The 25,114-nt window shown below is 38.1% G+C and overlaps 1 protein-coding gene across 9 annotated transcripts in view; it reads right to left on the bottom strand.

The window, feature by feature from the left end:
- The window catches only part of FNDC3A (fibronectin type III domain containing 3A), a 117,629-nt gene that overhangs the window by 52,365 nt on the left and 40,150 nt on the right, over positions 1-25,114 (bottom strand). For 3 of the 9 annotated variants that reach the window (XM_017815048.1, XM_017815051.1, XM_017815050.1), the window contains 2 exons: positions 24,735-24,810; positions 292-368 (listed from right to left, as the gene is read on the bottom strand). In XM_017815048.1, coding sequence (XP_017670537.1) covers positions 292-368; positions 24,735-24,810 — 153 coding nt within the window. Of the gene's footprint in view, positions 1-291; positions 369-3,385; positions 3,429-4,973; positions 5,018-5,325; positions 5,488-5,958; positions 6,005-24,734; positions 24,811-25,114 lie in introns of those variants that run through there. The other 6 variants (XM_017815052.1, XM_017815056.1, XM_017815054.1 and 3 more) reach the window with 6 other exon arrangements.

Here is a 25,114-nt window from a genome sequence, read left to right as displayed (position 1 = left end):
CATGTTTGTATTTTATATTCTGAGGGCATCTAGTACATTAGGAGTCCGAACTCAACAAGGAACTGTGCTTGTTATTGTCATGTACGTAGTTAATATATAACCAAAGAGGCACATACACAGCATAGGAAGTCTCCCATCTCAGAGACACCATGGGACATCTCCCCTCGCTTACTTGCTTGATCACAGTGATTCTGAAATCTGACAAATTATTTTCCTGAATTAGCTATTATGATTCTACTCCCATAATTTGCATGAAAAGAAATAAAATAAGAATCAAGTGAAGTGACATACCTGTGGGGCATATCCAGGAGGCACATAAATTGGAGGCACTGAACCATTTGGGGACATCATTGGAACCTGAGCAGGACCTAAGCGGGTTACAGAAATATTCAGTACAGCACCATTTAATAATTTGAGAAAGCTGAAAGAACATACTGAATAGCAAAGTCTCAGTGAAAAATATACAAGATAACATGGATAAACAAAGGCAATGAACTGTATAGACAGAATTACAGCAAAGGGCACTCTTTGAAATCTAAAAATCAGTTGAATAGAAACAAGGTAAAAAAACCCCACTGGCAGATATTTCTCCCTTTTCTGTTAATAAGCTCACAGAAGAGCTCAAGTCAAATCTTAACAGATGACAAGTCAAAAGAAGTGCCTCAAGATGAAAAGACAACAGAAGAGACTTTAAAACAGAAACAAATCAAAAAGATATTTGAAACAAATTACTGAAAGCAGTTAAGTGTTACCAGGAAAAGTACTTAAAAAATTGCTATTCTGTTACTATGGTCTTTCACCTAAAGTAGTGTCAATAGCACAGCAGAGAGAAGTAGCAAACTGGTCACTAACTTAGGGTCCCAGGGAAAAAGCCAGTGTATTACTCACTGGGAAGTCTACTCCTACTAATAGGAAAAGTCATGATACCGTGATGATCCTTGTACCATGCAAACCATAAAGAATGGAGTTTGGAGGCACTTAGATGAATATGACACAGTGGGAATGTGGTAAGGTGGAATTTTGTAGATAAAGTATTGCCTGGAAAATCAGATACCTTCAAAGCGCACAGGGACGCTGTCACATACTTGGGTTTTCAAAAAGCTTTTGACAATGTCTCTCAAAGACTCTTAAAGAAGCAACTCTGCCTCTGGTTAAAAAGGGAAATGGTCTTTTAATGAATAACTGATTTGAGAACAGGAAATTAAGATACGTAAATGATCAGCTTTCAAAGTGGCTTGAGTGACCAAAGAAGTCCCACAGGCACCCAAAGAACCTGTTCAATGTATTAAACAAAACTTCTGGAAAAAAAAAAACAGGGAGGTGACAAATTGTTGTTATGTTCTCCGAGAGCTGCAAAAGATCTCATAGTACTCAATGACCAGATGATAAAAAACCAGAAGAAACAGTGTTGATAAATGTGAAGTGATGCACCTGGGCAAAATTTTAAGTATTTATTTACAGCAATAAGCCAAAAATTAGATGTAAATAAACATACTGTGCAGCTACTACATATATTTTGAAAGAAATACCAGCCATGCGTTGTTTAGTAGCATTCGCAGAAATTAAAATTCATAAGTAACAGTACAGAGAACAAGCAGAAAACATCATTATGCTGTGGTATAAATTCACACTGTACTTTCAATATCTTGAGTAATATGTTTGTCTCCACCTTTCAAAAAGAAAACACAGAACTAGAAAAGGGGACACACACACAAAAAAGGAAGTTTAGGCTGGCTTTTTACCTGTTTACCAGGAAAGATATAAGAGACCAGGATCTTTCCACCTGAAAATGGTTTAAAGGGCTGGCAGCAGAGAAATAGTAAAAGACTTATCAAAAACCCCCACCCATAAACTGCCTACAAATGGAAAGATAGATCATTTATAATATCTCATTTACAAGAACCAGATATAGTAAATCAATTCACCGGGTAAGTTTTAAAACAGATAAAGGGATTTCTCATGAAATGCACAACTAATTTGTCTAAGTTAAATTGCTTTAAGAATACTGCAGAAACTAAAGATTAGGTTCAGATTGGGAGAGCTAGTCTGTTAAGGGCTGTAAAAAATACAAGATTTACTTTTGTTTCAGGAAGCTAGAAACAAGAAAGTTTTTTCTGTGTGCCTGTCCTGTCCTTATACCGTCCCCTTTAGAACTTGATACTGGCCTCTATCAGAGTAAGCACATTGGCACAGCCTTCAAGAGGGATGTCCTTACATTGTTGTGTTTAAAACACACAAGGGAATAGTCACTGAAGTTTAATTATTAAAGAAAAACTGATACGCAACATAATTCGAGCAGGTTTTGTGACAAGAGCATAAGGTTGGGATTCAGACATTCTAGAATGCATTTTCCAAATTTCCAATTCAGTGTAGTGAAGCTATCAAAAGCACCAATCCAACTTAGTGCAGTTTCAGTAATATTCCTGAAAGGGTGTTCACAGCTCCACCTTAATGTTTTCTAAACTCTGTTAGATCTGCAAATGTAAATGCAAAGTACAGTATATAAGACTAGCATACCTCATTCTGATAAGTATGGGCTTGACAGAAAAATAAAGGCACCTATGTCTGACTGCCAAGAGCAGGGAGAAGGAACGAAAAGCACTCCTTAGAAAAGCAGCATGTAATCCAACTTCATTACACATGCTATAGGAACTTCTTTGGGATAAGATAAAGCAGTTTTCAAACATATTACCTAAAAAGAACCACAGCTTTATTATCAACCAAATGCTAACACACAACAGCGGGAGGGTGTGAAGAGACTTTTTAACAATAAGGTCTTAACTGAATGATTAACTGAACTCTGTAACAACAAAGAATATAAGGACTACAGTAAGCTATAAATTGGGATCTGAACATTCCTCTGGTAGTTTTGCTCATCTGAAACTCAAAAATATTTCAGCAAAAGTTTCTCCTGAGTATGAAGTGCTAAAAAGAAACAAAAGTGAAGTGAAAAGCAGCAAGAGAAACTAAAAAAGTGCACTGCAGCACTAGCTTACAATAAATGCAAAAAGGTCAACAATAATGGAAGCATATTTATTTTAAGTTGCCATTCAAACAAATAATGGTTTCAATTCTTACGTAAGAAGATGGATTTTACATGACTTGTATCTTGCATTGCTTACTTGCAGTTTTTCTATAATTAATATAAAACACTGACACTTTTATTAAGCTCACTATTTTAAACTATGTAAGTTTCAAGTAAATTGAGAATTAAGAGCACAGTTACTTGAAATTTTTACAGAACACAATGTCCTTGGGGGATAAAGGAACTCTAACATGAACAGCCAGTTTCTTTGTGAACTAGTGAGTATCTGTGTTTGTCTTTTTTGTTTTGCTTTAAACATTTAAAGAATATTGTTTAACAACCTTTTTAAAGCTTACTTACTTAGCACTTTAATCTCTCTAACAAACATAAAAAAGCAGTTATCTCCAATCCAGTACAAAGGTTGATCCACAAAGCCATTTTCAGTATACCCATAACCTAGTAGTCACAAAAATAAAGACATAAAGGCAATGTATGAACCCGAAAAAATATTGCAGCGTTAGAATAGAGTCAAATCAGTAGCTTCAAAAATTGCACCCCATTTTTAGCACTTGAAAGTATCAGAAGTAATGAAAACATTATTTTGAATATTCAAGAACTCTAATTTACTCCTGATTAGACTTCCAAGTGGCTGTGAAATGCACTTAGACTGCAAAGGAACACCCAGGAAAATGGAAAGCATGGGACAAAAAGTTGGCAGACTTCACACATATTTTTAATGAATACTGGGTTTTACAGTAAAATTACTGATTTCTTGACAGAAAGCATATTATAACCTCCAAAATTTTATCTAGATATAAAATGTTATAAAAATGTGTTGGTTTTTTTTCCTTCACTAATGTGAAAATCTTGGCTCTCCTTCAGTGAAATACACCACAAGAGTAATTTTCATGCTTTTAGGTATTGGCTAGGCTGTTGCATGACAAAACTGGTGTGTTTTACCATGACATGAGAATTACTATCTAGTACCAGCAGATAACAACATGAGGAATTAATGTTAAGCAAACATCTAATTTTCTGTATTGGGCATAAATGGAATTGACTTAATCCAAATCACTGTACTATGAATGTTGATTATTTGAATGTCGTAAGAGGACGTTTCAAAACTTCTATATACTTTCAGGTATACAAGTTCTCTTATACAGTAAGTGGAAAAGAAGTATTGTGGGAGAGAAAACAAACACATAACTATGTTACTTTATTACTGAAAAATGTCTCATCAAGCTCAGCAAAGGTTGATTTAACTCAACCCAGGATGTTTCACCACACTCTGTTTATTATTGTGCTAAAAATCGCAACAGCGGGACGAATTGCTACAGCTCCTTCTTGTAGCAATAGCAGGTGAAGTTCTCCAACGTGTCTATTTGAGTAGACTGTAAACCCCCCATTAAGTTCATTACAGCCACCATAAACGTGTGGCAAAATTACCAGCGCTGCATCATCGCTGAGATCGTGACAAGCTGATCTAAGCATAGCAAAACCTGAAAACCTGAGGATACCGCCATCGTTCGCCTGGTAGACACACAATTTATTTTTTATTTCAACCATTAAGCATCGCTCCATTTTAAGTGTCTCATAAAGGCGCTCGGCAAAGGTGCGCACACCGGATTCCCAGAGCCGGGGCCGGGAATGCTCTTCCGGGGCACTCCCCGCCCGGCCCTGCGCTACAACACCCAGGCTCCTGCGGCCTCCCAGCTCACGGGCGCCCTGCTCCCCTCACGGCTCGGGGCCACCGCGGCCCCGGGGCCGCAGCCACCGCCTCCGGGGCCCGGGAGCGCGTCACCGGCACAGGGGCCTGGCAGCGCTCCGGCTCCTGCCCCTCAGGCTTTTTTTCCGGCCATCGCAGCTCTCCCCCATCCGCCACTGCCGCACCACCGCGGGGCCGCCCGCCCGCAGCTCTCGTGTTTCACCGCAGTCCCGGGATCCTTACCGCTCATTTCGGGCCGGGCGGGCGCAGCTCCCGGCGCGCCGCGGCAGGCGGGGCGGGGAGGGGCGGCTCCCTCAGGTGCGCAGCTGTGCCCGCTCCGCCCCGCGGCCGCTCCGCGCCCCGCGCTCCGCCCTTCGAGGGGCAGCGGCATCCTTTGCCATCCTGGGCCCGGTTTTTACTGTAATCTACCAACTGTCATGGCCTGCTGTGATCCGAGTCATTTAGCCGAAAGCTTTTACGTTAATTGGCATAATTAAGTGCTAAAGAATTATTTCGGCCTAGTCCTTCCAGAGGATTTTCCTTGAGCTGACCTGTTAATCAGTTTACACCTAAGAAAGGGAGTGCACAAACAGACCTGGTTGCAAACAAACACTTTCCGGCGCAGTGTTTGGAAAGCTGCAGTGACTTTGATACTAATCTATGTGGATACTGCAGCTCATGAACACTGCTATACTTAGCATTAGTCTAATGTGAACAGTGATGAATCACTGCTATCCCCAGGAGGAAATAGCATTCAGGATTTACTGCAGCACATTAGGTTAACTATGGCTCTATAACCGAACACCCACACTTTGACATCACACAGGCGATGATATGCATCACTGACGCAAGCACTGACAGGATCAGACACAAAGGCCACAGCAGCTGAAACAATAGAGCGCACAGCTGACGTAGCAGCACACCCCTCTAACACTGATGAGCTGCAGTAAATCAATAGTCCCAGATGCCACAAACAGTTGCACCACTCTGTCTTTTACTTAAGGGCTAAGACTTCAAAGTTTTATTTTGGACTTCCAACAGCTACAACTAATTGCAAAAATCAGTAACAATAACCACCACCAATGGGTCTACATTTGTCTTGTAAACTGTGCCTGCAAACATACTTCCAAATTAGTACTTTACATTAATATCAGCAGCTTTACACATACTAGGTGCAACATAATAAAAGCAAGCAATAAGAAAAAAGAGAAGCAAGCACAGAACTTACTGTTAGGCCTGAGCTGGGGAAGAGGCACAGGAAGGAACTGTGAATGCTGCAAGGACACAGGCAATCAGAAGACTTCAGCTTGCAATGCTGTCAATTTAACATATTCCTTATGCTCTGAATTCACCCTGACGAAACAATCCCTTCCCTTCCCCCATCCATCTGTCTACTTTTGCCAACAAGGCTGGGAAACAGCAGCTGACAAAGCAGAAACATCAATTCAAATATATTAATTGGCTAAAAATAATAATAAAAAAAAATCTATCAGCAGGCAGCAGGCTGGCAAACACAAGGAAACACTGAAGATAAAACATTATCATAGTTGCTTTCAAAAGCGGGGGGGGAAGCATCAGTTTCATCCACACAGACTTTGGAATAATGGATAAAAGAACAGAAAGCTATGAAGCCTAACTACAATATTTCTAAAGATCACATCCTAATAAGATCCTGATCTTTCCCATGAAACCACACATACATATTCAGGAGAGAAAAAAAAAAGGATGTGAAATCCCTTCCCATAGGCAAAGTGCAGAGATGACAGGTTCCTGTAGCACTTTATCATGAATATAGCTATCAGTTTTCTTTTATAATGGCCTCATGTACTTTCAAAGGAAAAAGGTGACAATGGTTTCTATGTTCAAATGTTAAATGTACTTTTACTTCATCTGTTTCTAAACAATGACCATGGTGCAATTCTGTGATTAAAAAAAAATTGCAAGTCCATGCCTTTGAATGGTGCAAACTTCACAACACACAGTTACACTTGGGAGCTTGCATAAAGATGATTGTAGTTGTTTGAGATACTCTAATAATAAGAGTTTTTATATGTACTTTCTGAAGCAATTGTGTGGCACAGTGACCAACTCTATCCTACTTTGTTAAAAAAAAAGTACTGATGATTCAAAGATGTTAATGTGGAAATACAACACACACTTTTGTACTGTGCATCCTAGACTGTTAAATTGCTCTATTAAGTTTGCCAGTTTAGGGTAATGATTTAGTAACTACGTGGAAGAGATAAGTCAAAAAATTGTTCTTTCCCCCATAGTCTCTCAATTTAAATATCAGGTGAACCATATATCACTCCATTTCAAAGGAAGTAAAATGTGATATACCATTCTTAACATGGAGAAGCTTTGACAAAAATGTTTTTATTCTTAGCAAGAAAAATAATCTGCACTCATTCTACTCTAACTGCATTGCATATTTGCTGAGCTTTTTCTTCAAGGAGAGCTTAATTTCCTAGCACCAATGCTGAGCAGTACTGATGCACAACTTTTTCAGAATAATAACTTAATATTTGTGCATACTGCTTAATCATGTTCCATTTGATTCACAACATTCAGAATAAACTATAATTTAATCATCTAACAGTTGTTTCCACTAGAATTTGTGTTTTTCTAACCAGGTGGTTTTATTTTTTATCCCCATATAACACTGCAGACCAGGTAGTTAAAAAGTTAAGCACTGCTACTGACAGCTACTTGTGGTTAAGAGGTGAAAAGCACAACTGAGTCTCAATAGTTGGCAGTCCTTGGTGTGTAGACAGTGGCTTCTACAAAAGCGTTTGTTGATCCAGAGAAGACAGATCTTGGAAGGAACAAGCATTAACTTCAACTTCCTTGCCACCCACCACCACCTGCTTGTGCTAAGAATGAAATTACATAATATAATTACTTGTAAAGGCTTTTTCAGCATCCTGATATTCAACTTATTACACTACTGAGTTATTTTTTTCTGTGCACACCTACCTAGGTACATTGCCTTAAAACTAGAATGCAAAATTATCTGGCGCATTCTGCTGTTGCAGACCTGGCATTCAGAGAAGCTCCCCTTCCTTTGTGCAGATTTTTTAATATTCCCCCTCCCCAAATTACTATACACACATACACACGCGTATGTGTGTATATATATATACAAACTATGAATTGAATATGATTTATTGAATATTACCTATACAAATGTAATGTATTGATTAAGCAAATCATTAGCATTCATTTAAGTGCTGAAACAATTTTACCAAATTCTAGGGTAAGGTATTTTAAAAGTATGGATAAGAGAGAAGACTCTGTGGATTTAAAAAAAAAATCTGTTTGAGTAAACTGGGATTATTACAACACATATAGTGTCAGAAACCCTAGAAAAAATTATTATCAGAAAAGGCTGCAAAAAGAAAATTTGGTGACCAGCTCAAATTTTTAATTCTATTCAAGGCAGACATTAAAGATGTACTACTCCGAGTCCCTGGAGTCTACTAATAACTGAAAACCTTCAAGTTGTTTAGATTCCGAGCTAATTATATAAATAAATACAATGTCCATTTAAAATAAAATCAAAGCAGAACAAAAATTATTACGATTATAAGCAGCTGAAATCCTTCTAGTATATAAAATAAATACAAAATACATCTTTCTTTAAAGGAACCAATTTGGGAGTAGTCATTCCTAACTAGAAGACATAAAAAGAAGTTAGTAGGACATGAATTGTCTCAGTTTTCCAGAAACCCCACAATCCAGTATTCTACATGACAAGCCAGAAAGATGGAAAAATACGTATATCTAGAATGACATTGACTCCACAATTGGAGTTCTAGAGTGCAAAAACAGGGCTAAATCTTGTTCTTAGTATAAGGTAAAAAGTTAATGACAATTGCTGACTTTTAAAAAACCCTCACACTCAACAGCTCTTGCCTCACTGAAATTTTACTCCCTTAGATGCAATTCCCTGTAGTAGGTGAGTTTGCTGTTCTGGTCAGATAAAAAGATCATCTCTAACAATACAAAGCAATGGAAAGAGTTCAGTCCTACAGGACTGCCTCTCTTCACACTCACTGCATACAATTATTTTTATGCCTACATTTGAGGGGTTCACTTGAGTCCACTAACCAAGTTTTAGCAACACTGCAGTTCCACAAAGAAATGTTCATGTAGGTTTCTAAACCATGAAATAAATTTTGAAGTAACAGTTTATTACACAGTTTTGTTTCAAATCATGAGTGGAGAAAACAATTCCTGAAGCTGACAATTCAAAAGATGACATTTGCAAATGTGAAATCCTTCTGTCATGACACAAACAGTAGGGAAGAAGCCCCAGGCAAATTATACAGAATCACATGACAAAAGAGAGACATAAGACCAAACTGAAAACATCTGATGTCATACACCTTACACTTTGCAGCATCTAAACCAAACACCTGGCCTCACCAGGGTGATTCACTGGCTACCTCCAGAGGACAACTCTCTGCAAATTTATCAGGGAGTCACCTCATACTGAATGACACAAATCATTAAGCACAAACCATGTGCCCTCAAGCAGATCTCTGGTTCAGGCCTGCTCTAGTCACTCTTCTGTCCAATTTCAGTAGAGTACATCAAGTTTTCTCAGAGTGGATTCCTACTGGCAGAAAAAGGATTCCTACTGTTCAGTTAGTAGGTAGACTAAATTCTGTGCTATGCTCAAGCAGACTAACCCCACAGCTTGCTCCTGGCCTAGGAGAGTGCTATGAACACCAGACTATGGGATAATCAGGTCACCTCTGCTGAAGACGGACAACTAGAAAGTGGAATGGAACACGCTTAACTCCTTTAATCCAAGAGCTTCTAAATGGAAAATACAGAGTAAGCCTTTAAAACAGAATCAGAACCCAAGACTTTATCTAAATCATACAGTAATTCCCATTATATCGACAAAAAAGGCAGCTTGCTTTCCCATGTATTTTCCCTCTGAAATCTTTTTTTGAGGTGAAGATGCCCATCTCTAAAAGACAACACGGAGAAAAGTTTAACTTAGAGTATCCCCCTTAGCCTCATGGCTAAGGGATTCTGCTGGAATTGGAGAGCTACAAATTCAGATTTGTGGTGCTTGTAGAGCTCAGATCTCTTTGGTTACAGGCGAGTGCCGTAATCAACTTCCTGCTGCTGATTGCGTTTGCGATCATATAGCCCAAGTAAACACACAGCCTTTCTTTATGGAGAGACAGAAGGGCAACTTTTATATACTGTCTCTATTTGTCTGGCTTTTGACTGCCCCTGCAGCTTTATGTTTTGTACAATTACAGGCATATAGGGAATTCCATGGTTAAAACACAACAAGCAACAGATTCAGTTTGCTTGCTAGGATTAGATCCTGATTCAATGGGTGTCCTGGGCTGCATGTGAGACTTTTGCGGCTAAATCTAAGTTACAGCTAAGGTGGAATCAAATATCCTGAATGTGACCCCTTGCACAGTTCTTTCCACAGACATACTTTTCTGTCTTTTCTCTGCTCTCTTTTCTGTCTTTTCACTAATAACAAGAAAGCCTAAGAATGCAGCTACAATAGGGGATGCTCTGAAGACAGTGGAAATAAAAGTTGACTGAAAAACTACTGGTTTTGAAAATTCTTAACATTGCAACTGACATAATAAATACTTCAACATTTAGATAAGGATTTCTGGTTCTGCTAATGACTTAAAGTCCACACAAAAGAATTTTCATGTTTAAAAACTTTGCAGAAATTTGATCCTGAATTAACCCCAAATCAGAGTATGCATAAAAAAGCACTGATATTCTTAGTCCAACTTAGCAACATAGAAAGGCGCCATGCTTACTATAAACACCTGCAGCCTCTTCTGTAGTGAAATGTTTCCACTAGCACACAAAATCACTGAATACTATCAACCAATTCCCACTGCAAACCTCACATTTTACTATTGCAAGTGATTTGAAAGTGTTTTTCAGGATCTGCGTTAGCTAAAAAAAAAATAAATTAAATAATCTCATGCTAACTAATAAGACTTTTTAAAATTGTATTCACATCTTTTAAATTGTTATAGCATTTGAAATTTAAAATTTGGTCTTTTTGGTGTTTTATGTTACAAAAGCTCCTTGATTCTCCACAATGAGCCATTTACAGATCCCTTCAACATGGAATTATTTTCTCCAAATCTCAAACAATTTACCACAAGGGGAAGTATGTAAGCTCAAGTATTAAGTGCGTCTATGACAAAGATTTTTGTTGATAAAAAGCTTTCAACATTGTTAATTAATACGTCCAGAAAGAAAGTTATCTGGAAAGCAGTAAGAAGGGTCCAGACATAAAGATAAGCCTATACAATTGCAGTGTTCTCTTCAAATTCAATTTGCTCTGTAACCAAATATGTTTTAGCAAGTAACATACCCACTGCTTCAGCAGCCAAAATTAACTTGCAGCCAGAAAAAACTATGTTAGGAATCTATGCACCTGTGCCAAACAAGAGGCCAGGGATGAAACAACTAAGACTCACACATACAAAAGCTGTCATTCCAAATGAGAAGAAAGGAAAAAAGACAGATGCATACAGTGGAGTTCCTTACCACTCATTATGTATGCATCAATATATCCCTCTATTAAGAAGCCTAGATGAGAAAATTGCTTAATAGCTGGAAAGTAAATGTGTCCTTTGTGCAGAAACCTTTTCATTGCTTCGCTACTGCCTGGATGCAGGAGATCTGTATTATCTGTTGCTGGACTGTGAGGGCTTAGGGACTGAAAATACCTCATGAATCAAGTCTATTCACCTGCAGTTGCAGTTTTATTCCTCTCCCCCACTATCATACATCAAGATCCATCATAAATGGATTCTACATAAAAGTATGAAGATCAATTTTAAAACAGTTCTTTTACCCATACGTCTCCCACTGGACCGCTGTTCTAGAGCACTACTCACCTACATAGCCAGAAGGTTTCTTGTAATTATAATGGCCAGTCTTCGCGAGCGAAGATTTGGGAAAGGTCATTAACCCTTCGAGCCTGCGCAGTGGATTTTTTAGGTGAGACACAGCGTGCGCTGAACTGAGCCCACCCTTTAATCTTGAGGTTCATCTGCCGGGGCCAAGCACGCTTGGACAGTGGCAGTGAGGTCTCAGAACATAGGTTTGTTTAGAGTGACCTTCTCTTAGATGGATTGCCTCACAGGGCTAACGAGCTCCATCTGCCCGGGGGGCCGGGAACCGAACCCGGGTCGCAGCGGTGAGAGTCCTGCACCCTAACCACTAGACCACCAGAGGCCCCCTCTTGTAATTAGACAAAAGTCATTTCACAACTATTTGACAGCCACTAGCTCTGGCATTCTTTTTTTTTTTTTTTTAAAATCCCTGGTGTTTTCTTACCAATTCCTAGCAAAACTAATTTTTAGCCAAACAAATCAAGCTCTTTTACTTTCTGTTTATATTAATTTTCCTGAACATCCTAATAATTCTTTTTCACAACACCTGGAATCAGCTTCATTTATTCTTTTGTAAACGTGAGTTATCAAATTACAGTTGAAGTCTCAGCAGAATCCTGTAAAATGCTACTAAACATCTCAAACTATAATAGCAACAACTGCCCTGATGTATTTTATGATCACAGTAACCGTTACAGATACATTATACTGGAGATAAGTATTATCTTTTGAGTTAAACAGCTTGCCTGCTTCTTCCTCCTCATCAAGTTTCAAGTGAGGAGATCCCCATCTATGCATCCCCATTAATCTTATGCACAACTTTGCATTGTATATAACTGCATTTCACCCAGTTCAGCGGCACCATTCAAACAACACTCTTTTAGACAATTAATACATGTTCTTGTTGATCTTTTGCCATTTCTGGAATACAGATTTCCTATGCCATTAGAGTTGTCTGGATGACCAATTTTTCTGAAACATCAAGTATTTCTGGAATATCTCATTAGCTGAAAGATACCCAAGTGCATTGGTTACTGAATGATTAAGAAAGGACATATTTACATCCTAGGCTATCTGTGCATCATGCTTTAGCATTCAATCCTTTCCTATTTCATCCAGTATTTAGAACTTTAAAAAAAAATAGGGAAGGTTGTATTTACTCTGCTGAAGCTCTTTTGAGATAGTGATCAAAAAACATTCTGTGCTATGCTTTCAAGGAGGTATGCAGGTATCTGGCCTCAAGACTCCACTGCATACCTGCAATTCTTTATACCTGCATTCTCTAGTCCATCTATCTACTTTCAGTGGCCTTCATATCCCCTAAAGCTAGATCCTACACAGATATAACCTTACCCAACATTAAGTCTCTTTTTCTCTGTGGCACGTTCCCAGGCACTTCAGACCTCTGTCCAGCTCTCTGAAGCTGCATAGAAAAACTTACTTCCGAATGTACTACTTGTCCAGACCCAGCAGCACAACAGTGCCACAGAAAAAGATGATCCAGCACCAAACTTTTATGCACTTCTGAAGAGAACTCCAAATCCAACACCCTTCTATTTAACTACCGTCACCAACATGAGACCAGATCCTCTCCCATCAAAAATAATGGATACATTTTTCAGTTGAGAGGACAAGGCTCAGTAACTTAGAAAAGTGACAACACACTGAAATTCCACAAACATAATGCACAGTTGGAAAGCTATTATGGACAAGTCAGTATTCTGGATGGCATTTTAAAAGCCTGATAGAGGATGAACTGGAGAAACAACCTACAGATAAGGCTGTGTGGGCATATGAATAGTCTACTATGTGTTATATCTTTGCTGGAAAGGAATGCAAGGAAACTTAAATGTGTATATAGCCGCAATTAAAAGAAAAGATAGGATATTTCCAAGGTACGTTTTCCTCTTGCTGATGCAATCTTCCTTTGCATAAGAGTTAGAAGGGTGTGGTAAGCATAAAAATATATATTTTACAAATATTTAATTGAAAAGACTACATAGATAGCATTTCAGATTTACAACCTGTGTAGAAAAGCACATGGACCAGAAGTAAAAAGTGATCAAACTCTCAATAATCAATCTCAAAACCTCATGCTTGCCAGTCCTCTTGTATCCATCTACAGTACAAATCAGAGAAATGAGTGGAAGTTAGAGTCATACTAGAGGACTGGATGCCAGTCCTCTGCATCTCTAATCAGTATTTGTTAATATTCACTTTCACTTTTCAGCTCTCTTAGCAGGTGACTTTTAAAACTCATTCATGCTGGAAGAACTTTAACTGGTTCCAGTTGCTCAGACTGCCCTTGTAACTTACTAAATATTTATGCACTGTATAGCCACCAGATGCTCTCCAAAACTGCACTGTCACAAAAATGTCACACTCTAATTGGAGATAGTCACTCTGCTTTCGATCCCAATACAGAAAAAAATCTCTTTCGGAAAAAAACATAGTTTAGCTTTCAAACTTCCCCAAGCGGGCTTTAGGCACTCCAAGGATCTGCCTGCAAGACAGCTTTATTTGTATGTATTATCATTTGAAAAATAAGAGTAAAAAGTCAGGTAAGATTTCAGATTAAACTGAATTTAAAAGCTAAGTAAGAGTCAAAGTACCTTTTTTTGTACATCTAACAAAACAAATCTTTGCCTGATCACAAAATAAGAAACAAAATACAATACATGGAAAGCATAACAAAAAGAATAAATGCAAACTTAAGCATGTTTAATGTAATTTTCCAAATCTACCTGCTACTTAAGAGCTTTACTGAGATGTCTCTTTGCTGCATAAACCATAAGAATTAACTCTGTCAAGAGTGGTGCCTTTCAGAGTACAATCTCTTCGAGTTTAAGCAGCTGAGGATGCAACTCAGTAGCATCTTTCCAGAGACTATCCTAAAGGCAACTTGTGGGAAAAACAGAGAAAAAGAGAAAGGTTGACAGCTCTCTGTAGACACTTCTTTGTCCTTCTGTTTGTCATCTTCAACTTTCATTCTGATTCATTCTTCATTCTCAGAAGGCTGCAGTATCATTAACTTACATCTCCTGGACCTAACAGTTCTTTGCCTGTCTCTTTCCAGGAATTTGACTGTTTCCACCTGTTTTGGTTGTTTGCTTCGGTTTTTTGGTTTGTTTTGGGAACTGGCTTGCTAAAGCTGTATTTTAGGAATATGGCTTTCCCTACTTTGAGATTTTGTCTTAGTCCATGGTCCTCTTGTGGTCTTTGTTCAGCACAATCTTTCAATGTTAAATGACCTGTCTGTATTTCGTAAGATTTTTCTAGGATTGTTGAAATACTGCATTAGGAAGAGGCCATCATGGGGAATACTCACTACTCCACTCACAGTAACTTACATCTTATTGAAACTACAATTCCACGTTAACTCCTTTTAAGAATTATTAATATAGACTATCGGTTTGACATTTATAGTTCTTACTGCAGCTCTTTCTTTGGCTGCCTTGGAAGGCACATCTGTTCTACTTTTGAATACAACTGTCAAGATCATCCAAGGGAAACACAGTACACAGTATTTATGAAAATGGCCCATATATAGGGCACCAAATGGAAAGGATAAGTGAAACTTCCGAAGAATGGGCTATGGGGAAAACAAATTGAGAACAGGCAAAGGAGACAAACCATATCCTCACAGAACAGCTGATTAATCAAAAGGGAAGCAAAGTGTAGTCAGCTTCTCTAGTAGCTCCAAATCCATTAACCTGAGACCCATCTACAAGTTATTGGGTGCTGTACAGTCATTTGAAAAAACCTGAGGCTATTTGGATGGTGTCCTACGGCACCTGTTCTAGACAACTGTGTTTTCTAGGACAACTGGAAAGCCATTTGAAGTGTGAAAAAGAGCTTCTCTTTGGCAAAAAGAAACAAGAAAGAACAGCACCATATATAGCTGTATTTACTACCCGGGAATTTGGTCCTTCTAACTTTGTTTGAAACCTCATGTGATTACATTGTTTCTTAATGGCTTTAAGTGGCTGAACTTACACAGCTTGTAACTGGTCTTTAACTCACATTACACCAGAGCTGTTTATGTTTGTGCACAGCTAGGCTATATGTTTGTAATGGCCTTGTTATCTTCTGCATCTTCTTTCTTTCCCTCATTTGGATAATAAACTGCCTTAGATGTAAAACAGATTGCTGCATGTCTGCAAAAGGAAGAAGGGGAAAGGAAGTTTTATTACCACGATTTTAAATATAGTTGAAGAATGTCATGATCATGTAAGTCATGCAAGCTGACAAAACCTCAGTCATTTCACAGACAGTCAAAAAAAGACAACTATTAATTTACTATTAATAACACATGCACAGCCATATCTATCAAGCCATGTGCTGCTGATTCATCCATTAGGAAAAAAAAGCTAACTAAGAACAGAATTAGAAAATCCCTGGATTCAAAGTTGCAACACATAGTTAGATACAACATTCTTGTGAGAAAAGTGTACCTGGATCTACACAGACAACTCAGTACCCTTGCATGGGCGAAAATTAAGGAAAGGGAGACTAACCTCCTGGTCTCTTCCCACTGCTGCCTTGGCCCTCTGGTTACTCAAGAACTTCTGGCACCAGCGAAAGCATGGAGGTAGAGCAATGTCAGACCCTGTAAACTGCTGGCATGGCTGTGGCAGCCTGGGCATGTATGAGGAACTTGCTTTGTTTTGAGGAACTCTGAAAAAACAATGGCCAGGAGAGTTGCTCCACAACCAGGAAGACTGTTTTCCTTCCCAGTTTGTCTGCCACCCTTCACAACTACCAAGTGCTTGACAGGGGTTCACAAGATAAGGCAGGCATGACTACTTTTTGAAGTACAAATAAGACAAGAGTAAATCAAGTTAATTCAAAGCTATTTCTTATTAACAGTAATTCTGTGATAAAAGTTTGAATGCTTTGACAGCTAGAATTTAGTATGTACTCATACTGTACACAGTGGTGAAAGAGAATCTAGCAAAAGTCCTTTATGCACAAAGTTCTAGCCTTTCCATTTTTATGAAACTCAGTACAAAGTCCACTTAAAAACATTAAGTTTGAGTTTCTATAAAATAAAAGCTCCATTTGCTTCTAAATAATCAGATAATGAAATTAAGAAACTTCTTCCTCTATTTAACAAGCAATCTTCATGAATCTTTATTATTTCAATCAACTAGGTTGCATCCAATCAAGATATAGAAAATGCTACCAGTGTAAGTTATGCTAAATGTTAGGACATTAAGTGACAATACTAAGTAAAATGCCTGCATCTCTGATTTTTTATTTAGTTCAAACTGCTAACTGCTTACATTAGACAAACTTTCTACTTACACTAGAAACCAAGAAGAGATCCTACATAAATTTTTCCCTCTTTTCCTCCCATAAAGCAAGCAATACAGGGCTATTTTTTCCCCATCGACAGCATAGTCAGGCAACAAATCAGACTAACTGACTGCAATGCCACAGGACTATTATAGTATTGCCAGATGCAGGCCTGTCAAGCTTAACATGCTTCATACAAGGCTCATCCAACTGATTCCAGACTCAGGCAACAGCAGCACCTGCATCTCAGCAGTTTAAGTTAATACTTCACAGCCTTGTGAGCTAGACATGCCTGACTAGAGACATGGAAACCAAGTTTTAGGGTTATTCTTAGCTGTAACTCGGAGCTGTCACTCCATTCTCACCATGCACCTCCAAGTACCAGTACCCTCCATGTAAGACCAGATGTTAGATGCTCACAGAAATGGATGAGCTCAAAGAGTTCAAATGCTTGAAGATAAAGACATTCACTGTGCGTACAAGTGTGAATCAACACACCCAAATGAGGCATCTTCAGGATGTAACCTTATTTATTTCAGCTTATAACAGTCAGGCTTTAGCTCCACAATGGAGACACCTCATTTAGGTATCTAAAATTACGTGTTTGCATGCAAGTTAGGACTTTAAACTCCCATTCCAGCAAGTGGAGATCTACTTGGTACAGACAGTGGAGCTTGGAGAGCTATTGAGCGCAAACTGATGTCAGCTGAAAAGCACTGAGTGTACTACAGCTAGTGACTAAATCTTCACTAGTTTCAAATGGGAGCTTAGATCCCAGGCCACATATAGAAACATACATTTAGACACCTAAAATTAGATGCCTTCAGTATGCAGCTCAAGAACTGATATTTCAAACAAATGTCTCCAGAACCTTCCTAGAGTCAGGCTGACTTTGCAGTGTGCAGCATACCAGGGAAGGTTAACTGATCTGTATATACAGGAAAATCAAAGGGGAAAAGGAGAACCTGACTGAACACCTTATGATGAATATAGTATGTTATGAACTCATTCACATCTCAAAATAAAATAAGATAGAAGTTAGAAAAATGTCTAATAGAAGAATGACAGCTAAGACAAAAATGTTATAGATACGTTTTGTCCATATAAAGAAACTGAATCTATTTAACACATTTTAAATAGAAATCAATGGCAGAAAAACTGTTTTCCCTAAAACACACTACAATCAACATTGTGAAAGACATCTGAATTAACACCTTTTGTAAAACGCAGAAGGGTTAAGTCTTCGACAATATTTGCACTCTGTTTATCAGTCTAAGGTATAAAAAGAGCAGGTCCTACTTAAAATTATTTCAGAATGAGACAGCTCCAAATCAAGCTGCTACAACCATGCTTTGCAGCCACTTTCTCTCATCATCTCGTTGCAACACAAAACAGAACTACGTCTCCTCTGCAGTCATACTCCCACATAGCTGACCAATACTAAGATTCTTATTATTTTTAGTTTGACTGTAGATACCAAGAAATAAAAAAATCTATGAAACAATTATTAAACTGTGTATATTGAAGGCAATTTCCAAACAGAGGTGCTTTAAAGTTAAGCTACCCGTAGACTCAGCTCTGACCCTCTACAGGGACATTCTCAACCAAGAGTTAAGTAGCTGTAAGTCACTGTAGCTTGCTGTGACCCCATACTTTCAGCTGACTTGTCTTAGCTTCCCTCAATGCCTCTTATAAAGGCCCTCTGAATACTTCCGATGGAGATCCTAAAATTAATATGTAGAAGAACATGTTAATCTAAGTATCCATATCCAGTTTCAGCCTCACATAACATGTTCAGTCTTCTACAGCATTGACACAGAAGGAATGGAGAAGACAACTGAGATTATTTACCATTTAGGGTGGGGTTGTTTTGAGGGTTTTTTTTAAATGCACTGATGTATAAAAGTTTGTATCTGTGTTTTCAGAAGGCTACAGTGGAGAAAAGCTGCAAAGTATCATTGAAGACGAAAAGGAAGGCAAATTAACTTACACATGTCATCATGCAACATTTCAGTTGAAATGAGAAACAGGTAAATGGAAACAAGGATAAAGAACTAGTTTCTTTTTGGGCTATAGAAAGAAAAGAAAGATTACCTAGAGCAGCTTCTCTGGGTGGCTTCAGTACGCTATTCTTAACAGGAGCAGGTAAACCGAAGACTAGAACTTTGTAATACTCATCCAGGTTTACTTGTAAGAAGTTCATTATCCAGGTTCTTAAGCTACCTAGAAGACTAGAGATGCTCAAAGAGAGAACTCCTGTTAAGAGTTTTTTATTGCTTTTGCTAGTTTGTTCCATTACTAGAGAGCTGTGTATTTAAATAAACATTCTTTTATTTCTAAACTTAGCCCAGTGCTAAAGTGGATACCAAGTAATTTAACAAACAAGATATGGTATTTCTAGAGGTGATGTCACCCTTAAAGTCAACATATAGGATCACTACTGCAGTGCCAGGTATCCCTGTACATTCTAAAATCACCACAGAATGACCGCACACAATTCCTCCACTTAACACAGTGGTTTAGTATTTGATAATAAGCAGTGGTGGTCTCGTGAGAGAATCATCTCCCAATGACCATTAGCAACTAAAAAAGTTCCTTCTGAGGGGTCTGTGGCAACTTGTACAGAATTTAGGATAGTCTTTAACAACCTCCAATATTAGTTTTAAATAAAACTCAACACTAAAGCACCACATGATATGAGAACAAGATAAATCTAGGGTTTTTTTTGGTTCAAATATACTTAAATAGCAGCTTGGATTTCAAGATGTTCAGTTTGGCTGCTCAAATGCTATCCGTAAACAATCAAAACCACACAAAAGCTGACAGCAGAAAACAGTAGATAATAGATTAAGAGCAGTCCTGCAAAGGACTTGGGGATACTGGTGGATGAAAAACTAGGCACTAGCTGACAACGTGCACTTGCAGCCCAGAAATCCAATCATACCCTGGGCTGCATCAATAGCAGCATGGCCAGCAGGTTGAGGGAGGTGATTCTGCCCCTCTGCTCTGCTCTTGTGAAACCCTCCCTGGAGTACTGGGTTCCTCAGCACAAGAGAGACATGGATTCTTGGAGCAGGTCCACAGGAGGGCCACAAAAATGGTTGGAAGGCTGGAGCACCTCTCCTATGAAGACAGGTTGAGAGAGTTGGGGTTGTTCAGCCTGGAGAACAGAAGGTACTGGGAATACCTTAATGCTGCCTTTGAATATATAAAGGGGGTTTAAAAAATAGATGGGGAAAGACTTTTTACCAGGGCCTGTTGTTACAGGCCAAGGGGTAATGGTTTTAAACTGACAGTAGATCAGATATAAGAAAGAAACTTTTATGACGGTGGTGAGGCACTGGCACAGGTTGCCCAGAGAAGCTGTGGATGCCCCATCCCTGACAGTGTCTGAGGCCAGACTGGATGAAGCACTGAGAACCTTGGTCTAGTGAAAGGCATCCCTGCCCATGTCAGGTTTGAACTAGATGACCTTTGAAGGTCCCTTCCAACCCAAACCATTCTATGATTCTCTAACAGCTTTATTCACACAACATTCTGGATAATGGGCAGGTTTGGTGTTGCAAAGCTGAAGTTAGTCTTAGAATCAATTAAAGTTTGTGTTTCACTACTGCAGTGTCAGAATTGATGTATCTTCTTCTCCTCTTGGCTTCCTTGAAAACACTTTTCAGAAGTATTGCATTTCTTATTTCAAGAGAAAAAATTAGGTTAAGCTTGCTTAACTTTTACCCCAGAAACCAACCTTAATACTGATACTTCATTTAATTTCAAAGCATGGAGTATTTATGACTCATTCTAATTTACATAAGTCTTCTTATTCTATTATGAAAATGGCAATTTTCCTTTGCAGAGACATATAGAACATGGTCTCTCTTATTATGTCAAGTAACATTTAATAGCCTTTAGCTGTAACTTGGAACTGTTATAAAATGTGCTCAAGATGAGTCATCTTCATTCATTTATTCTGCAATAGGAAGAATTCATGAATGAGTGATCTGCAGTAATTCACTTCTACAAAGAGAGCCCATTCATACATTTCAAACCTGGTTTTCTGAATCACTGTAATGTAGCTGATTATTTCATTTTAACAGAAGAAAATCTTGGCTTAAGGAAGGTTTCCACAGAAGTCTGTGTATTTCTAGAATGTGAGAAAATTTTCATAAATCTAAAAGAGCTCTTTTGAAAATAAACATTTTGGTCTAACACATGGATACATAGATGTCTTCCTATCTATCTAGCAAGAAAAACGCAGAGTTTTTAGTTAGAGACTGACAAATGGCTTAAACTGAAGTCGCATCAAGGGGGAGTAGAAGTCATCGCTGTCAGACAAATCACTATGCAGGCAAAGTAAATCCTTAATAAAATAAGAAAAAATGGCCATTGGCACTCAGAAGTGCTCATTCAAAGCTGTATTTAGGTCAAAATACACACAACATAAAAACAACTATGATCCAATAGTGCTAACTACAGAAATATAAAGTAATCACGCTTCTTATTCTACAGAAATAAAGAATAAAATACACACATTATTTTAAGTCATCAAAACTCCACCAAAATAAAGTAATAGGATTCACTAAGGATAAAAGGTGCCTTAACCATCACTGCTCTTTTGCCATCCTTAGAGAGTTCAAACCTGGAGATATTCTTAGGTGCATTTTCACCCCATCTTAACTCCCATGGAAGAGGCCCACATTAAGAAGCCACTTCTTTACTCGCTTGATGTAGTTCCAAAACAGTCAAGGCTTTACAGATCATCTGAGAGCTATACCAGCAAATAGATGGTAAGTCAATACAAAGACCTGTGTGTAAATGCAGCATTTTCTTCAGAAGTGTGGCTCACAGAAAATGCACTGTTTGTTTCTCCAATAATTAGTGCTTTAAGTTTTCATTACTTCATTGATTCAAGGACAGCTCTAAACAGTTACTTTAGTCACATCTCTCTTTTCTCCTGAAGAGACACTGACTCATTATTTTCAGGTTGAGAAGTTCTACCCTATGTATAGTGTTGCCAAAGTAAGGATAGTTCTCTTTACAAATAGAATATCTGACAAGAGCAGCACAAAGATTGACGGAGCATCTCAATGTTTCCAACAGACAAATATATGATGCAGGATAATACAACTAACATTATGGTTAGATTTATTAACAATTCACATTGACTTCAGCAGACAGCACAATCTCAAGGTGAACTGACCAGCAACCAAGCACAAGAGAAATCCAGAATTATCCAAGGAAGCGAGACTTACCAAATCATCCAAACTAATGTATCTAGCTGTCTGCGCTTCTGCTGGGAATTCAGAAGCAGCTCACTACTTCTCAACTTCCAATCTCTCATTTTAGCACTGTACTTACATAATTTCAATTTTATATATAGTACATTCATGAAAAAGCTGCATATGCGCTTTTGCAGAGACTTTTAAATTAATACATTCAGAAAAGGGTATAAAGATGGGTAAATATTTACAGGAAAAACTAGATTTGAAAAGTATTAAGAAACATTATAATGACTAAATTAACTTCCCACTGATTGCATCTCCACTAAATTTCAGTCACCTTGGCCTTCTTCATGCCTTTTTTAAGATAAGCGTCTGTGTACATTTATCCAAACCATTCTCATTATACATTTCTGCATCTTTAACTTCGATTTCACCTAACAACTGAGTGCATACAATGAAGAAACAACCAAGGAACTAGTTGTGAGCTTTCTTTCTTTAGAGGCAATGCGATAGACTCCTGCAGTTGTAACTCATTTTGCAGACTGGTCATTCATTTTGTAGACAAGTCAAGGGCAAACTATGTTTGAGAAGTTGTAGTGGAACAAAAAGGACCACCAATACCGAATTACTCTCTACAGCTTACACCATCTGAAATTGTTCACTTTATACAAATCTCTACACAGAAAACAGGACAGTAGACACTCCTCATTACTTGCAATACATATAATGAAAAAAGCTACAGCATCAGTTATTAAGCCAGACAGACCCAACAAACCAAAAGGTGGAAAGATCCATCGGCACAGCTCTCAAAACACAGAAATGTCTCAAGAGTGGCAAGAATAGACCAGAAAAGCAATATTCACAAGATCATGTGCAACTCAGATTCTGTACCAAGATTAGTGAATGTACAGATATGAAAAAACTTTATGTTCCCTATTTAACTACCAAGTATAAGCCACAATTTCATCTCCAGGAAGGAGGAAGGACAAGGAGAATGTCTGTGTGACAGGAGGTTTGCAAAAGCTTTGGAACTGATCTGGGAGGTAGGTTTCTAGATTGCCACTAGCACCCTTCAGGAAAGTTGTAAATACTGTACCTCAGCTTATACTTAGTGAGTCCCAGGAACAACTGCCTAATAACTGCTCATGCTCACTTTCATATTTAAAGCATGAAGAAATCCACAGCTGAATCAAATCACAATGGCGAGCTGCCTCCTCGGAAAGAAGGCAGGACTAGGCAAGGATAAAAGCTGTACCATGAAAGGTTAGAGTGTATCTATAAAGATATGATCTCAATATTTTTGCAGTTCATTAAACACTTCCTGCTTTGAAGGCGATCATGCAAGGAAAGTGTCAATTAATTCCTCACCACTAAGCCCATTTGATAAACTAAAAATCAGAAGCAAACATGCAATACATGGCATTCTCCTCAGTATTTTGTGCAACAGAAACAAAATACATCTTATCTGTTCTTTAACTTGAATTGCAAGACGAAATTCACTATGTTCCCCTCAGGTAACTATTACACATTCCCCAAGTAACTATTACATACCATGTTTCAAATAACCCCTATAGAACCATGAGCTGCAGCACTGATTCATTTGTGGTTCAAAGGATGCAACAATACCATGCAATCAGCACAAAGTTTTGAAATATGGCATTAACAGACGTGTAAACTTCAATAAACTGTCAATATAAACCTAATTACGATTCAAGGTCTCCTTTTAATAGGTTATTTTGTAGCCAAAAGACCTGCCTATGACACTGGAAACCAGACCTTTTGATTCTTCTCAGATTGGAGAGAAGAGGGAAAGGAGATGAAAATACTTGCTTCAAATTCCCATAAAAGTACCTGTTGAAGCTGGGCCAACATTCAGAAAAAAAAGAAGGCAGGATTCACTGGCCCAGAAGATAGTGAGCAAAAATTTGACCCCATAGCTGAACCTGTGGATAATCTCTTAACACAGTAAAATGGTATTCTAAACAGCAATAGCTGACTGCTCATTTCTTGTGGTACCTCTTGTAGAGATGCTTAACTGGTAGTTCCTGACATTCAGAATAGAAAACAATACCCAAACTGACCATTGCATAAGGGGGTGCTACACTTAGCTGAAGCGTTTGTATTTTGAAGCTGCACTTGCTAGAACTCAGAAATAACACAATTTGGCCCACAGAGATGAGAAACTAGTAGTGGGAAACAATGTCCACATGATAGCTAAAAATAAAAAAAAAATCCTCTTCGAACCATATTAACAACTGTAGCTTTTGATTTGAGGTCTGTGCAATAAATGAGGTTAGTCAGAAGTTGCTATAACAGCATTTCCCTGTTTGCTTTGCAAGCTGAAAATGTTCCCCCCTTCCCCTCCCCAAGGAATTTAATTTCATCTAATATATGGAAAAGTACTTTGTTTATGGTAGGGAAATCTAAATCCAATGATGCTTAGAATATAGTATTTTAGGTCTTTAAACAGCTCTTGTATTTAAAATAAGTTCTGTCAGTCTTTTACTTTCAACACCACAAATTGCCTTTTATTAATCCTGATTCAGACTCAGGAAATATTAAAATAAATTTATCAGCTTTACCTGTAATGCACTGATACTGTCCATCTTCTCTTCTTATTGTAAATGTTTCCCCTGGATTAACTTGCACAAGAATAACCTTAAAAATAAAAGAGTGTTTACAACCATTACATAGGAATATGTTACAGAAGTCTGGTATGTGCAAAAAAAAAGAAAAAAATAGTTTTACTGGGAAAAACCCATTTTTTTTCCAGTTAGTAAATACATTATTTTTCACTTCACACTGCTTGCTGCCTTCATCCCACAAAGAGATAAAAGCAAGAACAAGCACAGATATTTTTAAACAAACATTTTTCAAAGAAGGAGAGAATAACAAGTAAAACAGTACCTGTACAAATTTTATTTTCTCAACTGCTTAGTATAATTAAAAAGCTATTTGTACA

This window comes from Lepidothrix coronata, unplaced genomic scaffold (assembly GCF_001604755.1).
Source record: "Lepidothrix coronata isolate B3197 unplaced genomic scaffold, Lepidothrix_coronata-1.0 Scaffold48, whole genome shotgun sequence".
Lineage (NCBI taxonomy): Eukaryota > Metazoa > Chordata > Aves > Passeriformes > Pipridae > Lepidothrix > Lepidothrix coronata.
Note: the sequence above shows the minus strand (reverse complement) of the source record. Positions and strands in the feature narration are given on the sequence as shown.